The sequence below is a fragment of the Acipenser ruthenus genome, chromosome 59 (assembly GCF_902713425.1).
Source record: "Acipenser ruthenus chromosome 59, fAciRut3.2 maternal haplotype, whole genome shotgun sequence".
In the NCBI taxonomy this organism is placed as follows: Eukaryota; Metazoa; Chordata; class Actinopteri; order Acipenseriformes; family Acipenseridae; genus Acipenser; species Acipenser ruthenus.
Window position 1 is genome coordinate 3,180,346 of NC_081247.1, and position 26,073 is coordinate 3,206,418.

Genomic DNA, 26,073 nt, shown 5'->3' on the forward strand with positions numbered 1-26,073 from the left:
ATTAGCATATGTGAAAGCGATAGCGAACGAAAGGGTGGGGCGGGGCTGGAGATGCCTAGTGAGTGCTTCGTTGATATGCCGGGCCTTTTAAACCCGTTTGACTGTGGGGAAAAAAAATACTTTTAAACAGCGCGTCTAAAATTAACTGCGCATGTGAAAATAAATTGGACCCGACGCGCCTGACACGCACTTAATGAATGGACTGCAAAGGGTTAATCGATGTGGTTGCCAAACCACATAACCAATCAGCTTCGTATTAACAACAGTTAATCATGGACTATCCCTCAACATGTATAGCAATTTTCAGAGCTCTGCAGTAAGCGGTTTCCGATACATAGGCGTTTTAACAAATTCCACAAAATCCAATATGGCTGCCGAACCATGTCACTTGCGCAAGTTTGGACACCTGACCTGTTATCTGCACATAGCCACCAACCTACACACTCGATTTCATAAGCCTGCGATGAGGTCTCGGAAGAAAGAAGAAAAATAATAATAATAACTAGAGTTGCTAGCAACTATAAAGGCTTCCAAGCAGTTATCGTGAAATTTAAGCGCATTGGTTATTATAGATGAAACGTTATCATCACAACTGTACTAACTGTGTAAATTTTGGCACAAATATGAGACTTTTGAAAATTCCCCGAAATTGTCATTAAATCTAAGATGGCTGCCACACCATGTGACCAAAGGCTGCCATATTGACCACTATACGTGTTCCATTATAACTTTGACCCTGTCGGCACACCCTAGGAGTTAAAATTTCAACGTAAATTCCAATATGGCCGCCGCGCCGTGTGAGCAATTGGTTTCAATCTTCAGCAGTTATTACTTTCCAACGGTCTGTACAATTGTGTTGACACTGAAGAGCATAAGTGCAACAGTGTTCTTGTTATGGGTTGCAAAAGTTTTTTTACAATTATCAATATGGCCGCCAAACCATGTGACCAAAATGTGTCATTTTCATATCACCAGTACTTCACGTGAGTCTCTATGGTCATATAAAGTTTCATGACTGTAGTGTATTGCACCTTGGATTTATGCACAAATGTATGAAAATAGAGCTGTCGTGAAACGGTTATTTGTGTGCCGCGGCCATGTTTTGTAACGAAAAAGCGTGTATTTTACAAACAGTACAAAGGACCTAGTCATGAACATGCGTGCCAATTTACGTGTCAATTGACATTGCGGTTTAAGACAAGAAGATTGTTGAATATTTGGCGCCAATCCAGCGTAGCGGGCAAAGTAATTGTTCAATCGATCTCGATTGAACATATGTTTTTTATAGGCCATTGCTGCACTATCTGCTGCCATTGTCACAGTTCCACCGTAAGTTGTTTTTAAAGGCAAGAGTTTTGAAAAATTCCCAAAATTTCCACAAGATCCAATATGGCGGTCGAACCATGTGACTTTTTCTTTCGGAGACGCCAGTCTTGTTGTCCACCCATAGGCATCTACATACGTATGCGTTTTCATAACTCTGCGATGATGTTTGGGAATAATAATAATAATAATAACAATATTAATAATAATAATAATAATAATAATAAACACAGCAATAACAATAGGCTTCCCCAGCCTACGGCTTGGAAGCCTAATAATCACTTGGATCGCATTATTGAGGAGTTTGGTGATTTAAAACGAGTGATCAGGAGATGATTTATCAGTATGCATGACTATGAAGAGGTATGTGATAAATATAGTGAACAAGGGGTGGGGCGGGGCTGGAGATGCAGTACTGAGTGTCCTGTTGATATGCAGTGCCTTTTAAACCTGTTTTACTGTGAAAAAAAAATACTTTTAAACAGCGCGTCTAAAATAAACTGCGCATGTGAAAATAAATTGGACCTGATGCGCACTTAATAAATGGACCGCAAAGGGTTAACAGTTCTTTATTGCAATGGTAAAGGCACTTGGGATCCCAGTGACTCTGGGATCAACTGAAGCCTACCCAGCAACCACAGTAAAATAACTAAAAACAGTACTTTTACTAAACAATACAAAACCAAAGCAAAAAAAAAAATTAAAAATTTCTAGAAATTAAAAAGCAGACAATAAAATTGATTTAATAATTCAGGGTGAGGATTTTTAAAAGAGCCCGGTAAGCTCTCCCTCCGCACTCACAGAGCACAGTATGTCTCCCACACACACCAGCTCTCCTGAAAGCCTTCTGCATTATTAACCAAGTTAAAGTAGGCCAAGTTCACCTTTAACCTACTCGCCACGAGCACTCTGAACACCCTGCGTTCTCGAGGTTTCGAGTTGGTACGGGGAGTGGTGGCACTTTGTGGTCAACTGCCCCCTTGAGGAGGAGGAATCCTAGCCGGAGGGCAGCTAGGATGCCTACTCGAGTGGGTTCCCCGTCTGCAGGAAGGGGGGGGGGGGCACTTCCCGGTCAACTGTCCCCTCCTCCAGGAGAAGGAACAACTGTGGGAGGGCCCAGCGCTAAGGCCAGCATTGCCACTGACCGCGCCACCACAGCCAGAGTATGCTACGCGACCACCACTGCTGTAGGGCACCGCACTGAAGCCAGCATTGCTGCTGCCAGCGCTAAGGGAGAAGCTCCACTATCAGCATCAGCTCCTCTACTGGCTGCACGTCCGGAGCTGCCAGCATTTCCGCTGTCAGCATTGCCACTGACAGCATAGCCAGGGCTGCAGTGCGCCGCACTGCTGTCAGCATTGCCGCTTGTAGTGTTGCCGTTGCTGGCTGGGGGTCTGGAGGAGGCAGTATTTAGAACATAAGAGAGGTTACAAACAAGAGGAGGCCATTCAGCCCATCTTGCTTGTTTGGTTGTTAGTAGCTTATTGATCCCAGAATCTCATCAAGCAGCTTCAAGGATCCCAGGGTGTCGGCTTCAACATTTACTGGGGAGTTGGTTCCAGACTCCCACAATTCTTTGTGTAAAAAAAGTACCTCCTATTTTCTGTTCTGAATGCCCCTTTATCTAATCTCCATTTGTGACCCCTGGTCCTTGTTTCTTTTTTCAGGTCGAAAATGTCCCCTGGGTCGACATTATCTATACCTTTTTAGGATTTTGAATGCTTGAATCAGATCGACGCGTAGTCTTCTTTTTTTCAAGATTGAATAGATTCATTTCTTTTAGCCTGTCTGCATACGACATGCCTTTTAAACTCGGAATAATTCTGGTTGCTCTTCTTTGAACTCTCTCTAGAGCAGCAATATCCTTTATGTAGCGAGTTGACCAGAACTGAACATAATATTCTAGATGAGGTGTTACTAATGCATTGTAAAGTTTTAACGTTACTTCCCTTGATTTAAATTCAACACCTTTGACAATATATCCAAGCATTTTGTTGGCTTTTTTTTTTATAGCTTCCCCACATTGTCTAGATGAAGAAATCTGAGTCAACATAAACTCCTAGGTCTTTTTCATAGATTCCTTCTTCAATGTCCGTATCTCCCATATGGTATTTATAATGCACATTATTGCCTGCGTGCAGTACCTTTTCTCTATTAAATGTAATTTGCTATGTGTCTGCCCAGTTCTGAATGCTGTCTAGATCATTTTGAATGACCTTTGCTGCTGCAACAGTGTTTGCCACGCTGCCTATTTTTGTGTCGTCTGCAAATTTAACAAGTTTGCTTACTATACCAGAATCTAAATCATTAATAAAGAATCTAAATCTTTAATCAGTACTTTCTGTTTTCTACATGTTCACTCCTTAATCCATGTGTATGCATATCCTTGAATCCCTACTGCGTTCAGTTTGAGAATTAATCTTTTATGTGGGACTTTGTCAAAAGATTTCTGGAAATCTAAATAAACCATGTCGTATGCTTTGCAATTATCCATTGTCGGTGTCGCATCCTCAAAGCCGTCAGGCTTATTGGTCTGTAGTTACCTCGTTCGTTTTTGTCTCCCTTTTTGTGGATCGGTATTATGTTTGCAATTCTCCAGTCTGTCGGTACAACCCCTGTGTCAACCCCTTTCGGGTGAGACAGTGTTATAAGTGACTCTGCAACTGATGCATAGTTCACACACCCTAGTCTCTGGAAGTCACCTTGGATAAAGGCATGTGCTAAATAAACAAATACATAATTTAAATAACAGACTTAAATAACAGTATACACATAATAATAATAATAATAATAATAATAATAATAATAATAATATAAAAGCAGAAATTTTAGTTACATTAAAATCCACTAAGAAAGCCATTTTATAAAAGTGTGTTTTTAGTCTTGACTTGAAAACGGTCCCAGCTTCCCTGACAAACAAAGGCAGAGCATTCCATAATTTCGGAGCACTACAAGAAAAAGCCCTTCCTCCCGTGTTGCTTTTGTTGACCCTCGGAATAACCAGCAGCCCCGCATCCTGTGATCTCAGAGTTTGGTTTGGAAGATATGGGGTCAGTAACACCTGCAAATAACTAGGTGCTAGTCCATTCAGGGCCTTTGTAAGTTAACAGCAACATCTTAATCAGTTCTGTACTGGACAGGGAACCAGTGTAAAGAGGCCAAAAACAGGGGTAATATGTTCACTTTTCCTGGTTTTAGTCAGAATTCTTGCAACGATTTATTCTGAACAAATGCAAGCGGGATACCACACGTTTTGGGACACCAGAGAGACGTGCATCACAATAATTAATAGATGAAACAAAGGCATGCATTAGTCTCTCTGCATCAGAAACGGAAATAATTGGTCTAGATTTGGCTATTTTTCTCAAATGGTAAAAATATACTTTATTAACTTCCCTAATATGAGTCTCAAATGATAGATCAGGATCAAAGATGATCCCCAAAGGGTCGAGCTCATGTAATCCCACATTTCCTTTTAGTTGGTTCTGTGGGCCCACTAGCATAACCTTTGTTTTATCTGAATTCAACATTAGAAAGTTCTGGAACATCCCATGCTTGATCTCTGTAAGGCGCAAAATAATTGTATCCCAAAAGTAGATAAATCAAAATCTAAACAAAATGGTTTAATTGATTAATTAAAAAAAATCAGTTAAAACAAATATTCAGGAGAAAAAGGGCACTTTACAGAGCTTTTAAAAGGGACCAAGAACAAAGTACACAGAAAGAGTACTTGGAACTGCAAACACAAGTCAAAAAGGAAGTTAGAAAGGCCAAAAGAGAGATAGAAATGAGCATTGCTAAGGGGGCTAAAAACAATTACAAGTTTTTTTTCCAATATTATAACATCAAGAAAATGTTCAAAGAGGAGGTAAAATGTTTAAGAGATACAAATGGCAAAATCATAGACAAAGAAAAAAAAAATAGCAAATATATTAAATGATTACTTTTAACAAGTTTTTACAAAGGAGGACACGGACAACATGCCCCACATGTCGACCTGTTCCTATCCAGTTTAAAATAACTTTAGCATAACAAAGGCAGAAGTGTTAAAGGGACTAGGAGCTCTTAAAATAAACAAATCCCCTGGGCCGGATGAGATCCTCCCAATAGTACTCAAAGAAATGAAAGAAGTTATTTACAAGCCGCTAACCAAGATCATGCAACAGTCCCTTGACACGGGTTGTACCGACAGACTGGAAAATTGCACACATAATACCGATCCACAAAAAGGGAGACAAAACCGAACCAGGTAACTACAGACCAATAAGCCTGACTTCTATTATATGTAAACTTATGGAAACTATAATAAGATCCAAAATGGAAAATTACCGATATGGTAACAATATCCTGGGAGACAGCCAGCATGGTTTTAGGAAAGGGAGATCGTGTCTAACTAACCTACTTGACTTTTTTGAGGATGCAACTTTGAAAATGGATAACTGCAAAGCATACGACATGGTTTATTTAGATTTCCAGAAAGCTTTCGACAAAGTCCCGCATAAAAGATTAATTCTCAAACTGAACGCAGTAGGGATTCAAGGAAATGCATGCATATGGATTCTCTTCTAATCAAAGTACTGATTAGAGGGGAAACCTCAAAATGGAACGAGGTAACCAGTGGTGTACCACAGGGATCAGTATTAGGTCCTCTGCTATTCCTAATCTACATGGAAACATTGTTGCAGCAGCAAAGGTTATTCAAAATTATCTAGACAGCATTCAGAACTGGGCAGACACATGGCAAATTACATTTAATAGAGAAGAGTGTAAAGTATTGCATGCAGGCAATAAAAATGTGCATTATAAATATCATATGGGAGATTAATGAAATTGAAGAAGGAATCTATGAAAAAGACCTAGGCGTTTATGTGGACTCAGAAATGTCTTCATCTAGACAATGTGGGGAAGCTATAAAAAAGGCCAACAAGATGCTTGGATATATTGTGAGAAGTGTTGAATTGAAATCAAGGGAAGTAATGTTAAAACTTTACAATGCATTAGTAAGACCTCCCCTAGAATATTGTGTTCAGTTCTGGTCACTTTGTTACAAATAGGATATTGTTGCTCTAGAAAGAGTGCAAAGAAGAGCGACCAGAATTATCCTAATTATCCCGGGTTTAAAAGGCATGTCGTATGCAGACAGGCTAAAAGAATTGAATCTATTCAGTCTTGAACAAAGAAGACTAAGCAGCGATCTGATTCAGACATTCAAAATCCTAAAAGGTATCGACAATGTTGACCCAGGGGACTTTTTTGACCTCAAAAATGAAACAAGGACCAGGGGTCACAAATGGAGATTAGATAAAGGGGCATTCAGAACAGAAAATAGGAGGCACTTTTTTACACAGAGAATTGTGGGAGTCTGGAACCAACTCCCCAGTAATGTTGTTGAAGCTGACACCCTGGGGGGCTCCCGAGTGGCGCATCTAGTAAAGGCGCTCCCCGCGGAGTGCAGGATGTGCCTTATAGCCTGGAGATCGCAGGTTCGAATCCAGGCTATGTCACAGCCGACCGTGACCGGGAGTTCCTAGGGGGCAGCGCACAATTGGCTGAGCGCTGCCCGGGTACGGAGGGCTTAGGTCGACAGAGGAATCCACGGCTCACCGCGCATCAGCGACCCCTGTGGCCGATAGGGCGCCTGTGGTTCTGCAGTGGAGCCGCCAGATCTGTGTTGTCCTCCGGCACTATAGGTCTGGCGGCATTGCTGTGGATCTGCAGTGCGAAAAATGACGGCTTGGCAGGAGCACGTTTCGGAGGACGCGTGTTTCCCGAGTCGGCGGGGGGGTTGCGAGTGGTGAGTCGAGGATACAGATAATAATTGGGCATACTAAATTGGGGAGAAAACCGGGGTAAAAAAAAATTGGCGACGACTACATTTAAAAAAAAAATGAAGCTGACACCCTGGGATCCTTCAAGAAGCTGCTTGATGAGATTCTGGGATCAATAAGCTACTAACAACCAAACAAGCAAGATGGGCTGAATGGCCTCCTCTCGTTTTGCAAACTTTATGTTCTTCTGATGTTCTTAAATGCAGAAGCAGTTAATACATTCAGGACGGGGTAAAATTTGTGCCATGGCACTAAACTCAGCAGAGACGAAGACGAGCACTCCCGTCCTCAGTGCAAGCCCACCGTGAAGCCATCACAGAACTGCAGTGTTGGAGGACCACGCAGGTCTGAATTGCAGGCTCTGCCAGCCACAGGGGTCGCTGGTGCGTGGTGAGCCAAGGATTCCCCAGCCGACCTAACCCTCCCTGCCCGGGCAGCGCTTGGCCAATGGTGCGCCGCCCCCTGGGAACTCCCGGCCACAGTCAGCAGTGGCATAGCCTGTACTCGAACTGACACGCTTCAAGCTATAGCCCGCATCCTGCACTCCGGACAGAGTGCCTTTACTGGATGCATCACTCAGGAGCCCTAAAGGTTCATTTAACAATAAAAACCAGGAACCTAAAAAAAACGTAAATCAATAAAAGATGAACATGATCAAGCTCTTCAGCAACGTCACCTACTGTACAACATTAATGCAAAATGACTACAGGAAAGCAAAAGCGAGTTACAATTGAAAAAAAGTTGGACATACTTTCACTTCTGGAAAAGGTAATTACCAGGGATAAAATAGCACAAGATTTTGGAATTGGAAAGAGCACTGTGACTGATATTAAAGTCTGCCTCAGAGATTAAAAAGTTTGCGGTCTGATAGTAGGGGTGGGATTTTCAAGAAATATATTGCTTGAGTTCTTGAGCTACAATTTCCTGAGTACTCAAATATAACGCCCCTCTCCTCTATATACTAATGTACGTAAACCTCCTAAACATTGAACACGTCAGAAAAACCGCTTGTCAATAACCCTCACCATGTGGACTGGATCCCAGACCACGCCTACTACAGCATGAACACAGAGTGCACCAATGAAGCTCCAGATCGACTGAGAATAAAACCTGCCCCAGTGTCAATCTTTCTGTTGCACCAATTAGAAAAACTACTTGGAGGCAATTGCCAAACCCCTTCCTTTTTAGAATATCCGCCCTTACTGTGACAGCACAGCAGCCGGATACGCGACGGACTGCTGTATATGATGAGAAGTTACTAAAATGAATACATGAAGAAATATGCGTTTGGTGAAATTTGTCACATGACCGGTTACATGTCTAGCATATTCAACGTTTAACCATTTCTTTACAAACCATAATAATGGCTGCTGACTTTGTGTTTGAGAATCAGGGACAGTTCTGCTCCTGTCACAATGCTCCTTGTTCAGTACATAATGAATGGGTTTGTGTTTGAGAATCAGGGACAGTTCGTTTCACTGTAGCCTTCAGGATGAAATTGTTAGGTGGCTATTTTATTTAATATTATTATTATTATTATTATTATTGAATTTATTTTTTTAATTAGCAGTGGGAGAAAACCGCTTCAGCAAGTACAGTAGAATCTGCCAGAACTGACGGACGCTGTATCTACTAGATTTAGCTACAAATGAGAGCATAACAAATACAAAAGAAAAACGAGGAAAACGCAGATCATTTCAAGAAAACTGGGAGACTTTGTATTAATGGATTTTATATTTTTAAACGCTGCAATAACAGTTCTGTTGTGAAGCATCCACACTGTAATTTGACAGAACAGGTGATTTATTTGTACTGTGCGGGACCTTATTTTCCCCCATTGGTGCTTGAGCCCCGGAGCGCTGACGGAGCACCGCCTGTGCACCTGTTATCAGTGATTAAAGCCTGATTTTCAAACGAACGGATTATCGCTCACCAGTACTGCATTGGTATAATAAAAGTGTGTTTTAAAAAAGTAATTTCAGCTTCCAAACACTTAAAATATGCTGACGATAATGTAAACACCAAGCTACAGACAGCGAGTCCCAAGCTTTAAACGTGTTACTGTTTTTATCAACTTTATTATGAATATATTGTGTTCTTATGTTTTAAATAACATTCTGCGATAATGTTCATGATAGTAATTGTTTGTTTATTAGTTTTAAAATGTTTAGTAAATCGTGGCCTATTGTTTGACCTCGTTAGTACAACCGGGTCTTAACCCAGTATAAATCAACATGTTAATGTAAAATTACTTTACACTTACTTCAGAAGATGCAGCGTGTTTCAGTAAATTCAAATGATAAACTTAGCATCCCGCACAGAGGGAGAACACAAACGTAAAACGTCATTCAGTGAGGTTGCAGGAGAGATGAAGGGAGGTTTCAGTTCCGAGTGGTTTCAGTTCTAATCATTATTTGTGAATGCTTATTCACCATTGCTACATCCTGTTAGAAAATTGCCTGCATTTTTAATGCAAGACTGAACATTATTATTATTTGCTTATTTAATAATTTATCCAAGGCGACTTACAGAGACTAGCGTGTGTGAACTATGCATCAGCTGCAGAGTCACTTACAATTATGTCTCACCCGAAAGACGGAGCACAAGGAGGTTAAGTGACTTGCTCAGGGTCACACAATGAGTCAGTGGCTGAGGTGGGATTTGAACCGGGGACCTCCTGGTTACAAGCCCTTTTCTTTAACCACTGGACCACACAGCCTCACCCAGAGGACTACTGAGACACAGACCTCAACTAGTCCTCATCAGATTTAATTCGCCTCGGGCGAGCGGGAGTTTCTAACCCTGCACTGAGCTAGACAGAGACACAATGACATACGCACCGAGACACACTGAGATACTGATACACACTGAGACACACTGACATACACTGAAATACATATTGAGATAGACACTGACATGCACTGAAATACATATTGAAATAGACACAAAGATACTGATACACACTGAGATACAATGAGATACATATTGAGATACACACACACTGAGACACTGATGTACACTGAAATACAGTGAGCCACTGCGACACACCGAGGCACTCCTCACTCTCTTATCTTCTCTCCTCTCCACTCCTCTCTCCTCTCCCTTCTCTTCTCTCTCCTCTCTCAGATGTGTCTGTCATAGCAGTCGAAGGAGAGCAGGCGGTTCTCGATTGCTACCTGCCCTGGCACAGTCTGGCAATAGGGATTAAGGACTATGAGTTCGCGAAGGCTCCTAATCTGGTGAGTCAAGCAGTTAGTGTCACTTTTATGTTAGGGTTAGTTTTAGGGTTTGTGTTTGGGTTTGGGTTAGTCAGTCAGTCAGTCTGAAATCAGCACGGGAGCTATTAAATGAGTGACTTCAGTCTTCAGTCTCTCCCTCTCTCTCTCTCTCTCTCTCTCTCTCTCCAGTTCTCTAGCAACGATATGGATTTCCGCACGCTTGCTGTCTCTAAGCTGCCTCAGCTGGTTCTCAATCAGATTTCTCTGGCTGATCAGCGAGCGTATCGCTGTGCGCTCGTCTCTGTGAGCGGAGTCGTCCTCACCACCATCTACTTCCGGCTCATAGGTCAGTGTGTGTGTGTGTGTGTGCATGTACAGTGCCTATAGAAAGTCTACATCCCCTTTCAAAATGTTCACCTTTTCTTGCCTTTAAAATGCATTACTACACATCCTACCCCACAACTTCCAAGTGAAAAAAATATTCTAGAAATTTGTAGAAAATTAATTAAAAATAAAAACTGAAATAGCTTGGTTGGATAAGTGTCCACCCTGTTGTAATAGCAATCCTCAATTAGCTCAGGTGTAACTAATCGCCTTCAAAATCACACACGAAGTTAAGTGGCCTCCACCTGTGTTAAATTGTAGTGATTCACCTGATTTCAGGATAAATTCAGCAGTTCCTGTAGGTTCCCTCTGCTGGGTAGTGCATTTTAAAGCAAAGACTCAACCATGAGAACCAAGGCACTTTCAAAAGAACTCCGGGACAAAGTTGTTGAAAAGATCAGGGGATGGGTATAAAAAAATATCAAAGGCCTTGAATATCCCTTGAGCACGGTCAAGATGATTATTAAGAAGTGGAAGGTGTATGGCACCACCAAGACCCTGCCTAGATCAGGCCAGCCCTCCAAACTGGATGACCGAGCAAGAAGGAGACTGATCAGAGAGGCTACCAAGAGGCCAATGGCAACTTTGCAAGAGCTACAGGCTTTTATGGCCAAGAGTGGTCAAAGTGTGCATGTGACAACAATATCCCAAGCACTCCACAAATCTGGCCTGCAAGAAGGAAGCCATTGCTCAAGAAAGCCCACCTTGAATCCCGTTTTGAAGTATGCAAAAAAACACTCAGGAGATTACAATTTAGTCAGACGAAACTAAAATGGAACTTTTTGGCCTAAATGCAAAGCGTTATGTTTGGTGCAAACTCAACACGGCGCATCACCCAAAGAACACCATCCCTACTGTGAAGCATGGTGGTGGCAGCATCATGTTATGGGGATGTTTCTCATCGGCAGGGACTGGGACACTTGTCAGGGTAGAAGGGAAAATTAATGGAGCAAAGTACAGAGAAGTCCTTGAGGAAAACCTGCTGCCCTCTGCAAGAAAGCTAAAACTGAGACGGAAGTTCACCTTTCAGCATGACAACGACCCAAAGCATACAGCCAAAGCTACACTGGAGAGGCTAAGGAACAAAAAGGTAAATGTCCTTGAGTGGCCCAGTCAGAGCCCCGACCTAAATCCAATCGAAAATTTGTGGCATGACTTGAAGATTGCTGTCCATCAAAACTCCCCAAGGAACTTGACAGAGCTTGAACAGTTTTGTAAAGAAGAATGGTCAAATATTGCCAAATCTAGGTGTGCAAAGTTGGTAGAGACCTATCCCAACAGACTCACAGCTGTAATTGCTGACAAAGGTGCATCCACCAAGTATTAACTCAGGTGGGTGGAGACTTATTCAATTATGATCGTTTCAGTTTTGTATTTAATATATAATTTTTTTTCTCAATAAAAACTTTTTTTTTTTCCTTAAGTGTGGAGTATGGTGTGTAGATAAGAGGAAAAAAATCCTCATTTAAATGCATGAAACTCTGAGGCACTGACACAACAAAATGTGAAAAAAGTTCAAGGGGGTGTAGACTTTCTATTGGCACTGTATGTCACAGTGGGTGCGTGTGTGCATTCGTCTCAGTATGTGTTAGTGTGTGTGTGTCTGAGACACCGTTCAGGAAAAAAAAATCACTCGTTATATCCACAACTCCATTGGACTGCTGGCATATGTATTGGAATTTTATTACAACTCTATTGGTTAGCGGTCGTGTGTATTGAATTATGTACAACTCTATTGGTTAGCGGTCGTGTGTATTGGTATCCATGACAACTGTAGTGACGTACTGGGGCATGCACCGGTTTGTTGCCACGTGTATTGGGTTGAGTGAAAATGTAGTGGGGTCAGTGAAAACGTATTGGAAATAAGCAGGTAGGATTTAGACAGCCTCAGGTCCTTCAGTTATCGACACAATTATCGTGAAAATATTACATATATACAAATATATAGTTCTTGAAAAAGTCTTCACACCCTTGAGCTGGTAGACACGTATCCAAAACGACTCATGGCTGTTATTGCTGCAAAAGGGGCTTGCACCAAGTATTGACTCAAGGGGTGTGAAGACTTATGCAATCAAGACTTTTTGGTTTTTTATTTTTTAATTACTTTTTGAATATTTCTATAATTGTTCTTTCACGTTGAAAGTGTAGATGATGTTGTGTAGATCAGTGAAACAAACTCCTACTTTAATGCATTTTGAATTTGTATTTTTTAGGCAGCAGAATGTGAAAAATGTTCAAGGGTGTGAAGACTTTTTCAAGGCACTGTGTGTGTGTATATACAGTGCCTTGCAAAAGTATCCAGACCCCTGACTAATTCTCTCATATTACTGAATTACAAATGGTACATTAAAATTTCGTTCTGTTTGATATTTTATTTTAAAACACTGAAACTCAAAATCAATTATTGTAAGGTGACATTGGTTTTATGTTGGGAAATATTTTTAAGAAAAATAAAAAACTGAAATATCTTGTTTGCATAAGTATTCAACCCCTGTGCTGTGGAAGCTCCCAGTTTACACCGATGAAAGAAATTGCCCTAACGAGGACACAATTACCTTACCATTGGCCTCCACCTGTGAACCATTAAAGTTGCTGTCACATTTTCTGGATAAAAACCCCACTTTTGAGCGATCATTTGTCAGGCTGTGAATCTGAAGGAAAATGAAGACCAAAGAGCATTCTACAGAAGTTAGAGATAAAGTAATACAAATGCATATCAAGAGCTCTGCATAACACTGGCCTGTATGGGAGGGTGGCAAGAAAGAAGCAGTTACTCAAAAAGTACCATTTGAAAGCACGTCTGGAGTTTGCCAGAAAGCATGAGAGTGACCCAGCTGCGATGTGGGAAAAGGTTTTGTGGTCAGATGAGACCAAGATAGAGCTTTTTGGCCAAAAATCAAAGTGCTTTGTGTGGCGCAAACCTAACACTGCCCATGCCTCAAGACACACCATCCCTACAGTGAAGTATGGTGGCGGCAGCATCATGCTGTGGGGATGCTTCTCATCAGCAGGGACTGGGCATCTTGTTAAAATTGAAGGAAGAATGGATGGAGCAAAATACAGGGAAATACTGCAAGAGAACCTGCTTCAGTCCGCTAAAAAACTGAAGCTTGGGAGGAAATTCACCTTTCAGCAGGATAATGATCCCAAGCACAAGGCCAAAGCAACATTGGAGTGGCTCAAGAACAAAAAGGTGAATGTCCTACAGTGGCCCAGTCAAAGTCCTGATCTCAATCCCATTGAGAATCTGTGGCACTATTTGAAAATTGCGGTCCACAAGCGTCGTCCAACCAACCTGAGCAACCTGGAGCAAATCTGCCAAGAAGAATGGGCCAAAATCACTCCGACACTGTGTTCAAAGCTGGTACATACTTACACCAAAAGACTTAAAGCTGTGAAAGGTGGCTCTACCAAATATTAATGTGTGGGGGTTGAATACTTATGCAAGCAAGATATTTCAGCTTTTTATTTTTCTTAAAAATATTTCCCAACGTAAAACCAATGTCACCTTACAATAATTGATTGAGTTTCAGCGTTTTAAAATAAAATATCAAACGAGCAAGATGGGCTGAATGGCCTCCTCTCGTTTGTAAACTTTCTAATGTTCTAATACATAACATAAGAAAGTTTACAAACGAGAGGAGGCCATTCAGTCCATCTTGCTCGTTTGGTTGTTAGTAGCTTATTGATCCCAGAATCTCATCAAGCAGCTTATTGAAGGATCCCAGGGTGTCAGCTTCAACAACATTACTGGGGAGTTGGTTCCAGACCCTCACAATTCTCTGTGTAAAAAAGTGCCTCCTCTTTTCTGTTCTGAATGCCCCTTTATCTAATCTCCATTTATGACCCCTGGTCCTTTTTTCTTTTTTCAAGTCAAAGAAGTCCCCTGGGTTGACATTGTCTATACCTTTTAGGATTTTGAATGTTTGAATCAGATCGCCGCGTAGTCTTCTTTGTTCAAGACTGAATAGATTCAATTCTTTTAGCCTGTCTGCATACGACATGCCTTTTAAACCCGGGATAATTCTGGTTGCTCTTCTTTGCACTCTTTCTAGAGCAGCAATATCCTTTTTGTAACGAGGTGACCAGAAATGAACACAATATTCTAGGTGAGGTCTTACTAATGCATTGTAGAGTTTTAACATTACTTCCCTTGATTTAAATTCAACACTTCTCACAATATATCCAAGCATCTTGTTAGCCTTTTTTATAGCTTCCCCACATTGTCTAGATGAAGACATTTCTGAGTCAACATAAACTCCTAGGTCTTTTTCATAGTTCCCTTCTTCAATTTCACTATCTCCCATATGATATTTATAATGCACATTTTTATTTCCTGCATGCAATACTTTACACTTTAATCTATTAAATTTCATTTGCCATGTGTCTGCCCAATTTTGAATGCTGTCTAGATCATTTTGAATGACCTTTGCTGCTGCAACAGTGTTTGCCACTCCTATTTTTGTGTCGTCTGCAAATTTAACGAGTTTGCTTACTATATCAGAGTCTAAATCATTAATGTAGATTAGGAATAGCAGAGGACCTAATACTGATCCCTGTGGTACACCACTGGTTACCTCACTCCATTTTGAGGTTTCTCCTCTAATCAGTACTTTCTGTTTTCTACCTGTTAACCACTCCCTAATCCATGTGCATGCATTTCCTTGAATCCCTACTGCGTTCAGTTTGAGAATTAATCTTTTATGCGGGACTTTGTCAAAGCTTTCTGGAAATCTAAATAAACCATGTCGTATGCTTTGCAATTATCCATTTTCAATGTTGCATCCTCAAAAAAGTCAAGTAGGTTAGTTAGACACGATCTCCCTTTCCTAAAACCATGCTGGCTGTCTCCCAGGATATTGTTACCATATAGGTAATTTTCCATTTTGGATCTTATTATAGTTTCCATAAGTTTAAATGTAATAGAAGTCAGGCTTATTGGTCTGTAGTTACCTGGTTCGGTTTTGTCTCCCTTTTTGTGGATCGGTATTACGTTTGCTATTTTCCAGTCTGTCGGTACAACCCCTGTGTCAAGAGACTGTTGCATGATCTCGGTTAGCGGTTTGTAAATAACTTCTTTCATTTCTTTGAGTACTATTGGGAGGATCTCATCTGGCCCAGGGGATTTGTTTATTTTAAGAGCTCCTAGTCCCTTTAACACTTCTGCCTCTGTTATGCTAAAGTTATTTAAAATTGGATAGGAACAGGTCGACATGTGGGGCATGTTGTCTGTGTCCTCCTTTGTAAAAACCTGTGAAAAGTAATCATTTAATATATTTGCTATTTTTTTTTCTTCATCTATGATTTTGCCATTTGTGTCTCTTAGACATTTAACCTCCTCTTTGAATGTTCTCTTGCTGTTATAATATTGGAAAAACATTTTGGAATTGGTTTTAGCCCCCTTAGCAATATTGATTTCTATCTCTCTCTTGGCCTTTCTAACTTCCTTTTTGACTTGTGTTTGCAGTTCCAAGTACTCTTTCTGTGTACTTTGTTTTTGGTCCCTTTTAAACGCTCTGTAAAGTGCCTTTTTTCGCTGAATATTTTTTTTAATTGATCTATTAAACCATTTGGGCCATTTTGTTTTAGATTTAGATTTGTCTACTTTTGGGATGTAATTGTTTTGTGCCTCTAGTACTACATTTTTAAAAAACAGCCACCCTTTTTCTGTGGATGTTTTCTCTATTTTACTCCAATCTACTTCTGTTACTCTGTTTCATACCTTCATAGTTTGCTTTTCTAAAATTGTAAACCTTAGCTTTAGTCATTACTTTTGGGGTTTTAAAAAATATTTCAAATGAGACCATGTTGTGGTCTGAGTTTGCCAATGGCTCTCTGACCTCTGTTTTAGTTATTCTGTCTTTATTATTTGAAAAGACTAAATCAAGGCATGCCTCCCCTCTAGTCGGTGCCTTGACAAATTGCGTTAGGAAGCAGTCATTTGTCATTTCCACCATTTCAATTTCGTCCGTCGTGCCCCCCATTGGGTTTTCCCATTTTATACAGGGGAAGTTGAAATCCCCCGTTAGTATGGCTTCTCCTTTTCTACACGCATTTCGAATGTCATTGTACAACAGATTATTTTGCTCAGCGTCTGAATTTGGCGGTCTATAGCATGCTCCTATTATTATGCCCTTTGAATTTGTGTCCATTATTCTGACCCATATTGATTCTGCATTGTTTTCTTTGTCCTGATTTAACACCTGGGCTTCAAGACTATTTCTTATGGATAGTGCTACCCCTCCGCCTCTTCTGTCCTGCCTGTCTTTCCTATACAGTGTGTACCCACTAATATTATATTCGTCTCCATCACTCAGAGAACCAAGTTTCTGTAACACCTATCACATCGTAGTTACTTGTTAGTGCAGTAGCTTCAAGTTCTAACATTTTGTTTCTGAGACTTCTAGCATTAAGATAAATACATTTAATAGTGGTCTTACCTGAGTTGTTGCCCTTGTTTTGATGTAGTCTCCCTTCTGTTTTTTTGTTTTCTACCCCCTTCCTTTCTAGTTTAAATGCTTCTGTACCGCCTGAAGGATCCTTTCTCCGAGTAGATTGGTTCCCTTTCTGTTTAAGTGCAGTCCGTCCCACTTGTATAGATAGTCCTTGTTGTAGAAAGTGCTTCAATGTTCAAGAAAGGTGAAGCCTTCCTGTGTGCGGCCTTTGGTCACATGGTGTGGCAGCCATCTTGGATTTAATGAAAAGTTTGGACAATATTAAAAAATCTTCTTCTCATGAACGGTAAATAGTACAGCTCTGAAAAATTTTGTACACAGTGCGCTCATGTCCACGACTGGTTCTACTTAAGGAAAAATGGATCGGTCACATGGTGTGGCAGCTATGTTGGATTTTGCGTGAAACGCTTAAACAACAACTCCTCATGAGCCCTTTGGCCGATTGATGTGAATCTTGGTTATACGTTATCTTTGTACTGTCCTCTAAAAAAAATAGTCAGGAAAAAGTTCCTACATCAACAAACATGACCACCATGAGCCAATCAATATGGGTGACATGCCAGTTTTGACCAAATTTTACCCTGAAATGACACATTCCCACCACTGGGGACAGCTGTTAACATGGTACAGTCAACAAGCTAGAGAAAAAATCTTTCTTAAAACGGACATTTTTTTTGCTGGTGTTTAACTAACTCATGTAACTTAACAGTGGAAAGGATGATATTAATTCACACGTACGGACAGTATACAGTATATAAAGACACATACTGTAAACTACTGTTGCAGCTGCATCCACGCAAAAAAATAAAAATAAAAAAATAACTTGCACTATGCTTTTTAAACCAGAAGACAATCGAAACAAACAAAAAAAAAATACATAATACATGAGCTTTACAAGCCACATGAATACAGTTTGCTTAAAAATCATTATATAATTATTTTTACGACTGAACTGTGGTCAAACACAGTCACAGATCCTGAATCTGTTCCAACAAACCCGCGCGTGTAACCCATTTAAAAGATGCGGGGCGGGGCGGGGCGGGGCGGGGCGGGGCGGGGCGGGGGGGGGGGGGGCACATTGGGGCCGTATCTTTAATTAAACCAGTTATTTTTGGTAAGAAATGTATACACAAAACTGTTCAGAATTGTTTGCTGTATGAAATAGCATTGTAACCGTAAAGATTGCGTAGTTTTTCAAGGAGAATAAAAAGCACACCTTTTTTTTTTTTAAAGCAGCTACAGGATCTACTCTTAGGTAGGCTGACAGACTACTCATATCAATATATAAATGATGTTTAATATGATATTCGTTTGGTTATTTGTATGTTTTAAAGTGTTTCTAGTATAAACCTACCGCCACAATGTGTTGACAAGTCAATGGGAAAATTCAAAGTCTCGAAATAAAAGTTATGCGTAGTTTGTAAAACTTATGAACAAATTTGTTTTATTAAAGCTACCATGAGTATAATTTCTGCAGAATGTTAACATATGACAGGCGTCAGTTACGTTCTAACTTTTCTTTTAATTATATTAAGTTGTATTTATAGGGCTGTGTTTACAAATAAATAGTCTCTGATTCAGTAGTATCTACGTATGGAATTCAAGTGAATGGGTATACTGTACTGATACGCCGTCTATGTTATTTTTTTTATTTCATAACTACATTCATAGTTAAAATTAAGACTAAACTGATAAAAACCACAATCGCAAATCCTCAATAGGTGGCAACGAAGCAGCCAGTGTATTTAAAAGTTCTTTTTTTTTTTCACTGATCACAATATACATGATTAACCAAGGTGTGCAATATAAATAACTTGTGTAATATACATGGTTAAGGTGTGCAATATAACTGGGCTACTATTGATGTGCAATAATTACTATTTATGTGCAAACTATAATGAGTTTATCGAGTGTGCAATATGATGTTTTTCATTCAGCCGGATATAATGTTTGTTGGACCAGATGGTTAACTATTGAGTGCTATCATATAACTTTGGATGTGATTTATTTTGAAATAATTTGTTCCATATTTGAACCAACTCTCCAAAAGGTCTATTACCTGCAGAGCACAATAACTGCTCAATTTGTACTGTCTCTCTGGGTTCTGTTCCAGCTTCTTCTCTCCTCTGTCCTGTTTATAATTCCTCGGCATAGGAGTCGAGTGGTGTTACTCATAAATCGTGCACATGTTATGTTCTAGTAGCGGTTTGGTCACAATTAAATATGATGAATTGTGTATTTGCCAGACACCCCCGATAGCCAATCGTTACACTATTATCACTTTCTATTGCTTTAAAAAAAATGCACATTAAATGATAGTGGCATTAAAATATACAAAAAGCAATACATGCTGTAGACTTTATTTTATATTGCAAAATGAAGAATAGGGCACCACACGCTCACACACACGCACACAAACTCAAGATCTAGAATTTAGAACAATGTTAGCCTCTTATATGCATTATTTTCAAAGTCTATATGACTGCATACTATTTAGAATTTTGTGTGCATCCAAATACAATTTAAATAGACTACTAAGCAATAATTCCAATATGTGGGCCAAAATTGACACAGTTAGCACAGTTGTGATGATAACGCTTCATTTATAATAACCAATGCACTTAAATTTCACGATAACTGCTTGGAAGCCGTAAAGTTGCTCACAACTCTAGTTTATTATTATTATTATTATTATTATTAGTAGTAGTATTATTATTAGGCTTCCAAGCGAAAGGCTGGGAAGCCTATTGTTATTGCTGTGTTTATTATTATTATTATTATTATTATTATTATTATTTTTCTTCCCAAACAACATCACAGAGTTATGAAAACGCATACGTAAGTAGATGCCTATGGCTGGACAACCAGACTGGCGTCCCTGAATGAAAAAGTCACATGGTTTGACCGCCATCTTGGATCTCGTGGAAATTTTGGGGGATTAAAAACAACTTAAGGTGGAACTATGACAATGGCAGCAGATAGTGCAGCAATGGCCTATAAAAAACATATGTTCAATCGAGGTCGATTGAACAATTACTTTGCCCGCTAAGCTGGATTGGCGCCAAATATTCAACAATCTTCTTGTCTTAAACCACAAAGTCAATCGACACCTAAATTGGCCCGCATGTTCATGACCAGGTCCTTTCTACCGTTTGTAAAATCCACGCTTTTTTGTTACAAAACATGGCCGCGGCACGCAAATAACCGTTTCACGATGGCTCTATTTTCATACATTCGTGCATAAATCCAAGGTGCAATACACTACAGTCATGAAACTTTATATGGCCATAGAGACTCACGTGAAGTACTGGTGATATGAAAATGACACAATTTGGTCACATCATCTTCTCTGAAACCGCTTATCCGATTGAAACAAAAACTGGAATAAAACATCTCAGTATGGTCATCTCTTACGCTTGTTGAAGGGAAGTAGCTGCTGTGAAAATCATGGCGTCCACGCTGCATGACATCATCAACATACACAACTGGCTATAAAACTGCCTCTGCTGCACCAAAATGCACGAACTTTGACACGAATGTAGAGGACTATGGGATGTTGTGTCATGGTCAATATGGCGGCCTTTGGTCACATGGTGTGGCAGCCATCTTGGATTTAATGAAAAGTTTGGACAATTTTCAAAAGTCTTGTTCTCATGAACGGTAAATAGCACAGCTGTGAAAAATGTTGTACATAGTGCGCTCATGTTGATTCTACTCGGTTGATTCTACTTCAGGAAAAATGGATCAGTCATATGGTGTGGCAGCTATGTTGGATTTTACGAAAAACGCTTAAACAACAACTCCTCATGAACCCTTTGGCCGATTTACGTGAATCTTGGGTATACGTTACAGTTGTGATGTTTCATTTATAATAACCAATGCGCTTAAATTTCACAATAAGTTATTATTATTATTATTATTATTATTTCTGCCAGAACATGCTCAAAAACTCACGAAATTCTGTACACTGGTAGATGCCTATGGATGATAGTCGGTGATATTCAGCAAATTTGCGCAAGTCACATGGTTTGGTAGCCATATTGGATTTTGCGGAATTTGTTAAAACGCCTATGTATCTGAAACCGCTTACTGCAGAGCTCTGAAAATTGCTATACATGTTGAGGGATAGTCCATGATTAACTGTTGTTAATATGAAGCTGATTGGTTCTGTGGTTTGGCAACTACATTGATTAATGTCATAAAATTACCATAAAAATATAAAATCATCAAAATTCAAACATCTTTTTCTCTGAAACCGCTTATCCGATTGAAACAAAAATTGGAATAAAACATCTCAGTATGGCCATCTGTTACGCTTGTTCAAGGGAAGTTGCTACTGTGAAAATCATGGCGTCCACGCTGCATGACATCATCAACATACGCAACTGGCTATAAAACTGCGTATAACTTCTTATCGGCTGCACCAAAACGCACAAAATTTGACACGGATGTTGAGGAATATGGGATGTTGTGTCGTGGTCAATAAGGCGGCCTTTGGTCACATGGTGTGGCAGCCATCTTGGATTTAATGAAAATTTTGAGCAATTTTCAAAAGTCTTCTCATGAACGGTAAATAGCACAGCTGTGAGAAATTTTGTTCATAGTGCGCTAACCAGTGCACTTAAATTTCACGATAAGTGCTTGGAAGCCGTAAAGTTGCTCGCAACTCTAGTTCTGGTTGCACTTCTTTGCAGGTCTTACTAATGCATTGTAAAGTTTTAACATTACTTCCCTTGATTTAAATTCAACACTTCTCACAATATATCCGAGCATCTTGTTGGCCTTTTTTATAGCAGCCCACATTGTCTAGATGAAGACATTTCTGAGTCAACATAAACTCCTAGGTCTTTTTCATAGTTCCCTTCTTCAATTTCAGTATCTCCCATATGATATTTATAATGTACATTTTTATTGCCTGCATGCAATACTTTACACTTTTCTCTATTAAATGTCATTTGCCATGTGTCTGCCCAGTTCTGAATGCTGTCTGGATCATTTTGAATGACCTTTGCTGCTGCAACAGTGTTTGCCACTCCTCCTATTTTTGTGTCGTCTGCAAATTTAACAAGTTTGCTTGCTGTACTAGAATCTAAATCATTAATGTAGATTAGGAATGGCAGAGGACCTAATACTGATCCCTGTGGTACACCACTTTGAGGTTTCTCCATTTTGAGGTTTCTCCTCTAATCAGTACTTTCTGTTTTCTACAACCACTCCCTAATCCATGTTAACCACTCCCTAATCCATGTGCATGCATTTCCTTGAATCCCTACTGCGTTCAGATCATTTAATATATTTGCTATTTTTTTTCTTTGTCTATGATTTTGCCATTTGTGTCTCTTAGACATTTAACCGCCTCCTTTGAATGTTCTCTTGCTGTTATAATATTGGAAAAACATTTTGGAATTGGTTTTAGCCCCCTTAGCAATATTGATTTCTATCACTCTCTTGGCCTTTCTAACTTTCTTTTTGACTTGTGTTTGCAGTTGCAAGTACTCTTTCTGTGTACTTTGTTTTTGGTCCCTTTTAAACGCTCTGTGAAGTGCCTTTTTTCGCTGAATATTTTTTTTTAATTGATCTATTAAACCATTTTGGCCATTTTGTTTTAGATTTAGATTTGTCTACTTTTAGTACACCAAAAGTACCAATGTTCTGTATAATAAATACATTGCAATTACATTTTCTCAAATATTAAAAAAAAAAAAAAAAAGACCACCCAAAATTGCCGGTGTAAAACAGAATCGCCCTAGTAGTACCTTAATATTTTCGCATGCCATAAGAAGAAACTATCAGTTTCTTATTCTCTAGGTGTCTTGATGTAACTTTGAATTGAGTCAAGTCCAAAGAGTGCACATTACCTCATGAAACACACCTATCTAAATCTAAAAAATAATCACACATCAAACTCTTTCAATTGTGAAAGCGTAGCATCCTTTAAAAAAGGATGCCCTCTGTTACATGCCAGTCTTTGCTAATAATGTTCTTTCACATGTTACACATGTTATCAGGTCAGATTTAAAAAAAATAGGTAATTTTGATTTTAATTGTACTGTTTTACGCCCACTATTTTCAGTGGTCGTTTTATGCCTGAAGTAAAGATTGTCTTCTTATACATAGCTAGGCTAGGGCTTCTGTTTTTCTACTGTCCTTTGAAATGCAATTGATACCTGTAAGCCTGCATCTCAATCATAACTGAGAAACATGTTAATAGTAGCACTCATTTAATATGTGTGTTTTTTCTGGGAAATAACAAAATGGGCTTTTAAATCATAAGTCTTACTTTTCAATTAAAAGCAGAAGCAACTAATCTTTATTAATGTATATACAGTTATGCATTACGATTGTAATAAACTGTCCAGCATAAAATACCTTATTTTGTCATTATAGCTTTAATAATTGGTTAGTGGTCATGTGTATTGGTATCGGAAACAAAAACACATTGGAAATGTGAAAAAACGCCAAGTTATCAAAAGTGCCCAGCCATTTAAAGTAGAGATATCAAAAACACAAGCCAAGTTTCAAGAAACCATTGGGGCAACCTTGCCCAGCACAAAGCAAATAGGCACAACTGTAAAACCGATGGGGGCCAAGGTTGCATCAATTGTTTCAAAAACACAAGCTAAGTTAGAAGAAACAATATATATATATATATATATGTAATATTTTCAATTGTGTCGATAACTGAAGGACCCGAGGCTGTCTAAATCCTACCTGCTTATTTCCAATACGTTTTCACTGACCCCACTACATTTTCACTCAACCCAATACACGTGGCAACAAACCGGTGCATGCCCCAGTACGTCACTACAGTTGTCATGGATACCAATACACACGACCGCTAACCAATAGAATTGTACATAAATCAATACACACGACCCCTAACCAATAGAGTTGTACATAAATCAATACACACAGCGCGCAACCAATAGAGTTGTACATAAATCAATAGACACGGCCAAAGAAGACTACGCGGTGATCTGATTCAAACATTCAAAATCCTAAAAGGTATAGACAATGTCGACCCAGGGGACTTTTTTGACCTGAAAAACGAAACCAGGACCAGGGGTCACAAATGGAGATTAGGTAAAGGGGCATTCAGAACAGAAAATAGGAGGCAATTTTTTACACAGAGAATTGTGAGGGTCTGGAACCAACTCCCCAGTAATGTTGTTGAAGCTGACACCCTGGGATCCTTCAAGAAGCTGCTTGATGAGATTCTGGGATCAATAAGCTACTAACAACCAAATGAGCAAGATGGGCTAAATGGCCTCCTCTTGTTTGTAAACTGTCTTATGTTCTAATACAACTGTAATACAATTCCAATACATATGCAAGAAAACCAATATAGTTGTAATATAATTCCAATTCATATGCCAATATTCCAATGTAGTTTTGGATACAACGAGTAATTTGTTTCCTGAACGGCGCCTCATATGTGTCTGATGGACGGTCTGTGTATTATTGCTGTTCTGCTCAGTTTAGTTTCAATAACACTGATGAAGGCACTAGAGCCCAAATGCATGTCTGTTTGACTTAGTTTCTTCTAGTTTCAATAACACCCTCCCTCTCTCTCCTCAATCAGTTTGAAATGACAAATCATGCAAATTAATGCAGCCGATTATACCAGCTGTCACTAGTTATGTATTTATCTCTCTCTCTCCCTCTTTCTCCCAGTCACCCCCTCTCCTCCCACCAGCCCAAAGGCACAGAGTAATCAGACAGTCTCCCCCCCTCCCCCCCCTCAAAACGCTTCTCTCTCTTCCCCGTCCCCCGTCGCGCTCAACCTGAGAAAAGCCAAGAACTTCGTGATCGGGGCCACAACTCTGTCACTGCTGAGCTGCGTGGTGACACTGACCTGCTTCATGTGAGGAGCGCTTTACACTGTGCTCTATACTCTCCTCTAAACTCCTCTACACTATCCTTTAAATTCCTTTATACAATTCTCTACACACTCCTCTAAACTAATCTATACTCTCCTCTTCACTCTACACTCTCCTCTACACTCTTCTCTGCTCTCCACTACTGTACACTGTCCTCTATACTCTCCTCTCTACACTCTACACTCTCCTCTCCACTCTCCTCTACACTCTATGCTCTCCTCACTCTCCTCTGCACTCTCCTCTGTGCTCTCCTCTACACTCTACTGTCCTCTACACTCTTCTCTACACTCTACACTGTCCTCTGCACTCTTCTCTCCTCTATACTGTCCTCTACACTCTACTCTCCTCTACACTGTATACTGTCCTCTACACACTCCTCTACACTGTCCTCTATACTCTCCTCTACACTCTCCTCTACAATCAATACTCACCTCTACACTCTACACTCTACACTCTCCTCTACAATTTATACTCTACACGCTCCTCTACTTTTCTCTACACTCTCCTCTACTCTCCTCTATACTCTCCTCTACACTCTCCTCTCCTCTGCACTCTCCTCTACACTCTACACTCTCCTCTACACTCCTCTCCATTCTCCTCTCTCCTCTACACTCTCCTCTACACTACCCTCTATAATCTCCTCTATACTCTCATCTCCTCCTCCTCTTTCTCTCAGAGTGTGTCTGAACAAACAGAGGGATGTCTGGAGAGAGGAGAGGGAGGAGAATATGAAAGACATGATGGAACAGGTGGAGTAGAGAAGGAAGAGCGATTCCAAAATAACACCTGCTGGTCATTTTATTTCATCTACAGAAATAAATGTATCTATTAATAAACAAATATGAACAGTATGGCTAGATAACCTTTGGTAGCCTTTGATAACCCTTGGTAACCTTTGGTAACTCTTGGTAGCCCCTGGTAACCTTGGTAACTCTTGGTAACCTTTTTTTTTATTATTTATTTATTTTTTTTATTTAGTAGTCGC

General features: G+C 39.8%; 1 protein-coding gene across 1 annotated transcript in view; it reads left to right on the top strand.

Moving 5' to 3' along the window:
* The window catches only part of LOC131725027 (izumo sperm-egg fusion protein 1), a 45,909-nt gene extending 20,063 nt beyond the window's left edge, over window positions 1-25,846 (top strand). Inside the window, exons 3-6 of the mRNA XM_059018359.1 lie at window positions 10,278-10,390; window positions 10,559-10,715; window positions 24,883-25,072; window positions 25,765-25,846. Of these exons, the coding sequence (XP_058874342.1) occupies window positions 10,278-10,390; window positions 10,559-10,715; window positions 24,883-25,072; window positions 25,765-25,846 (542 nt within the window). The remainder of the gene's footprint in view (window positions 1-10,277; window positions 10,391-10,558; window positions 10,716-24,882; window positions 25,073-25,764) is intronic.
* The last annotated feature ends 227 nt before the right edge of the window (window positions 25,847-26,073 follow it).